Here is a 4,710-nt window from a genome sequence, read left to right as displayed (position 1 = left end):
TTACTAAGAAATCATCAATGTTGGTTACCTAGGTTATCATCCATGTTGGTTACCTAAGTGATCATCAATGTTGGTTACCTAGGTGATCATCAATGTTGGTAACCAAATGATCATCAATGTTGGTAACCTAAGTGATTATCAATTTTGGTTACCAAAGTGATCATCAAGGTAGGTTACCTAGGTGATCATCCATGTTGGTTACAAAATGATCAACAATGATGGTTACCTAGGTGACCATCCATGTTGGTTACTAAGAAATCATCAATTTTGGTTACCTAGGTGAGCTCCATGTTGGTTACTAAGAAATCATCAATGTTGGTTACCTAGGTTATCATCCATGTTGGTTACCTAAGTGATCATCAATGTTGGTTACCTAGGTGATCATCAATGTTGGTAACCAAATGATGAAAAACAACATAGATATATTTTTCCAACATAGAGATCCAATAAGTAATCATCAATGTTGGTTACCAAGGTGATCATCAATGTTGGTTACTAAGAAATCATCAATTTTGGTTACCTAGGTGAGCTCCATGTTGGTTACTAAGAAATCATCAATGTTGGTTACCTAGGTTATCATCCATGTTGGTTACCTAAGTGATCATCAATGTTGGTTACCTAGGTGATCATCAATGTTGGTAACCAAATGATCATCAATGTTGGTAACCTAAGTGATTATCAATTTTGGTTACCAAAGTGATCATCAAGGTTGGTTACCTAGGTGATCATCCATGTTGGTTACAAAATGATCATCAATGATGGTTACCTAGGTGACCATCCATGTTGGTTACTAAGAAATTATCAATGTTGGTTACCTAGCTGATCATCCATGTTGGTTACTAAGAAATCATCATTTTTGGTTAGCTAGGTGATCATCCATGTTGGTTACCTAGGTGATCATCCATGTTGGTTACCTAAGTGATCTTCCATGTTGGTTACCTAGGTGATCATCAATGTTGGTTACCTAGGTGATTATCAATGTTGGTTACCTGAGTGATCATCCATGTTGGTTACAAAATGATCATCAATGTTAGTTAACTAGGTGATTATCAATGTTGGTTACCTAAGTGATCATCCATGTTGGTTACAAAATAATCATCCATGTTGGTTACCTAAGTGATCATCCATGTTGGTTACCTAAGTGATCATCCATATTGGTTACCTAGGTGATCATCCATGTTGGTTACAAAATAATCATTAATGTTAACTAGGTGAGCTTCAGTGTTGATTACCTAGGTGAGCTTCAGTGTTGATTACCTAGGTGACCATCAATGTTAGTTACCTCTTTGATCATCAATGTTGGTTCCTTAAGTTGAGTAGATCATCCATGTTGTTTACCTAGGTGATCATTCATAATGGTTACAAAATAATCATCAATGTTGGTTACTTAAGTGATTCTTAATTTTGGTTACCTAGGTGATCATCAAGGATGGTTACTTAAGTAATTATCAATATTGTTACCTGTTTATTTATTTCGGGGTTCCCAACACTTCTTTAGTCTGAAGTTGTGGTTCAGAATGATGCCATATGTATTTGATAAATGGAGATGTAACATTTAGTTTTAATAATTTCAGGAATCTTGGCATCATGATCAATATTTATCATTTTATTCTAACACAGGTAACGGTTATATTGACGTTGAGGAGTTTAAGATGGTTATAGCCAAGAGGTTATCAGACGAAGATACAGAAGAGGACATCAGAGAAGCGTTCAGTGTATTCGACAAGGATGGCAATGGTTACATAACACACAAGGACCTCCAGACTGTTCTCACAAAACTTGGGCTCGATATGGCAGTCGATGAGATCGAGGACATGATAACAGAGGCTGACAATGACGGTAACGGCAAAGTCAGCATAGAAGGTATGTCCACCAAACACAAGGCCCCACTTGTATAAAACATCTCAACTTGAGATTTCCTCAAGTCGAGATTTTCCTCAGCTGATATCTCCCTAAAAACGACTTGTATAAAATTTTCTCAAAGAACAGGAGGAAGTCATCGGCTAGTATGTCCTGAAATTCCTTGCGGAATTTTTATACAAGATCTTTTCAAGGAGATTTTAGCTGAGGAAAATCTCGACTTGAGGAAATCTCAAGTTGAGATGGCGCCTGGTGTTTACGCAGTAGTGTACTTCATGTTGTTTTTGGTGTATGTCCATTCCTGGAACTGACATTCCATACCTATCTTTGGACTTATTGTAATACAGACTGGATAGAGGTGTCATTGACTGTGAATATGTTTTTAAGCAATACTGTTTTAGTGTCAAGTAAAGGAAAGGATCGTTAAAGTTATTTTTCTTGGCTAAAGAAGAAACCATTAAGTATAGAGATTTTTTATACTTTGTAACACGACTTATAAAAACCTGATTATATTTTCATTTGTTGCAGAATTTGTTGAAATTATGCAACGACCGTAAGATGCATCCGAATGAAACATTTACTAAATCTACCATCACTGAAGTCTACACAGGAAGGATTGTAAAAGAGCCGCACGCGTTTCTTTTAGAATTATACAGCTTTGCTACCTTTTATGTGTCAAAGTCTTGTATTTGGATACTCTTTGGACATGTCTTCTAATTTTACGATAGCGAAACAGTTTATAAACAGTAAAATAGATTAATACATGTTAAGTTCATGTATCACCACCAAAATCGAGTATTTGATCTAGTTAATTTTCTTGAAAAGTTTAATTTGTATGTACAACTTGCTTGATGCAAAAACTTAATGTATATTACGATGTGGAATATATCGGCAGTATTACTTATTCATTTATGTATTTATTTATTCTTTTTTCTATTTCGTGTTATTTATCTATTTTATTTTTTGCGGGGTTATTGTCTAGATCATTTGCTCTGCTGATATACTAGACTATTTGTTTTAGTCTAAATGATCACTGTTTCTAGTACCCTAGATTATTTTGGGTTTTCCTTGCCTAGATCATCTGTATTTCCGATACCCGGTAATATTTGGGGTTTTGACATGACCTAGAACATCTGTATTTCCGATACCCGGTAATATTTGGGGTTTTGACATGACCCAGATCATCTGTATTTCCGATACCCTGTAATATTTGGGGTTTTGACATGACCCAGATCATCTGTATTTCCGATACCCTGTAATATTTGGGGTTTTGACATGAACCAGATCATCTGTATTTTCGATACCCGGTAATATTTGGGGTTTTTACATGACCCAGATCATCTGTATTTCCGATACCCGGTAATATTTGGGGTTTTGACATGACCCAGGTCATCTGTATTTCCGATACCCTGTAATATTTGGGGTTTTGACATGACCCAGATCATCTGTATTTTCGATACCCGGTAATATTTGGGGTTTTAACATGACCCAGAACATCTGTATTTCCGATACCCGGTAATATTTGGGGTTTTGACATGAACCAGATCATCTGTATTTTCGATACCCGGTAATATTTGGAGTTTTAACATGACGCAGAACATCTGTATTTGTTATACCCTATGTTATATCTCCAAACTGCTTGCCACAAACAATAAGAATGATCTATTATCGGGCGTGTGATGACTAGCTTTGGTACGTAATATGTATATAAGGTAATCTTATTGAACTAAGATAATAGAATAATCTGGGTAATGATATATAACTGGACAAGTTGAATGTGTTATTCAAAATAACACGCAGCTATGGCACAGAGGGAATGTGTTATATAATGCATCATGTAATTTACGGAACATAGATTTGAGTTATGATATGTGTGTTATTTATTTATGTTATGCTATGTTCCTTGTTTGTATGGAATAAAAAGAGTGTGTTATGGTTCATATCATGTAGTGGATGTGTCGTGTATTGCATTGATAACTTGTAGTTATTGTGATAAAGGATGTGCTTCTGATATGTATTATACAACTTGTAGGTGTGATAGTGAGGAGAGAAAATGTGATATATGTAGTTATATGTAGTTATCGAACCAAAAGAATGCATACAAATAAACATAAAGCATTAAGTACATAAACATGTCACTGACCAGCAAGAACCTCGAAGAATATGTAACACACATATTCCACGTGTAATGTTGTTTACTGTGAACAAGAGAATCCCTAGGGAACCTTGGAACTGTGTCGAAAACAAAGATTATGTAATGATAAGAACAATGTGTTTATTAATGTGTTTATTCAACAGTTAAATATGTTATATTATATAGCAATGTGATATTACACAGAAGAATGGGTTATTTTATATAACAATGTGATATTAAACAGAAAAATGGGTTATCTTACATAAAAATGGGTTATTACACAGAAGAATGGGTTATGTTATATAGCAATGTGATATCACACAGAAGAATGTGTTATGTTATATAACAACGTGTTATCTTAAAGAATCAATGTGATGTTATTCCTTTTATGGATTCGATAGGGAAAATGTTTCAGACAATGGAAGTATTTTGTAATATGTCGGTACCTATCCTAAAATGTTTGATGTTGTTGGAATAAATTGATGTTCATCATTCACTTCCGATAATTTCAAATTTTATTGAAAATGTTGTCTTTCTTGTATCCTTATTAATAATAAAATTATTTTGTCGAGTTCCCGTTCAACTGTTTTACAAAATGACACAGAGTCAACTATAAACGCCGAGGGTCAAATATAATTTACTATAGTATGTATGAGGAAACTTAGGTTTCCTCCAAACATCAAACTATAGACTTGAAAGTGGTCATTAATGGGCAA

General features: G+C 34.5%; 1 protein-coding gene across 1 annotated transcript; it reads left to right on the top strand.

Annotated features, from left to right (window-relative positions):
- The first annotated feature begins 1,652 nt into the window (after nucleotides 1-1,652).
- LOC132543583 (calmodulin-like) lies at nucleotides 1,653-2,171 on the top strand. Its single transcript, XM_060207096.1, has 2 exons — nucleotides 1,653-1,863; nucleotides 2,044-2,171. Exons 1-2 carry the CDS (start codon nucleotides 1,653-1,655, stop codon nucleotides 2,169-2,171), a joined length of 339 nt encoding a protein of 112 aa, XP_060063079.1.
- Nucleotides 2,172-4,710: the final 2,539 nt, after the last annotated feature.

This window comes from Ylistrum balloti, unplaced genomic scaffold, assembly GCF_031769215.1.
Source record: "Ylistrum balloti isolate Yb309-2 unplaced genomic scaffold, AGI_CSIRO_Ybal_v1 Utg369758, whole genome shotgun sequence".
Taxonomy (NCBI): Eukaryota; Metazoa; Mollusca; class Bivalvia; order Pectinida; family Pectinidae; genus Ylistrum; species Ylistrum balloti.
Note: the sequence above shows the minus strand (reverse complement) of the source record. Positions and strands in the feature narration are given on the sequence as shown.

What these genes read in the sequence shown, in the direction of transcription:
- LOC132543583 (XM_060207096.1), top strand. Translation starts at nt 1,653, where the DNA reads ATGGTTATAGCCAAGAGGTTATCAGACGAAGATACAGAAGAGGACATC. An exon ending in CGGCAAAGTCAGCATAGAAG is followed by an intron (nt 1,864 to 2,043) that starts GTATGTCCACCA and finishes TTTTTATACAAG; the next exon opens with ATCTTTTCAAGGAGATTTTA.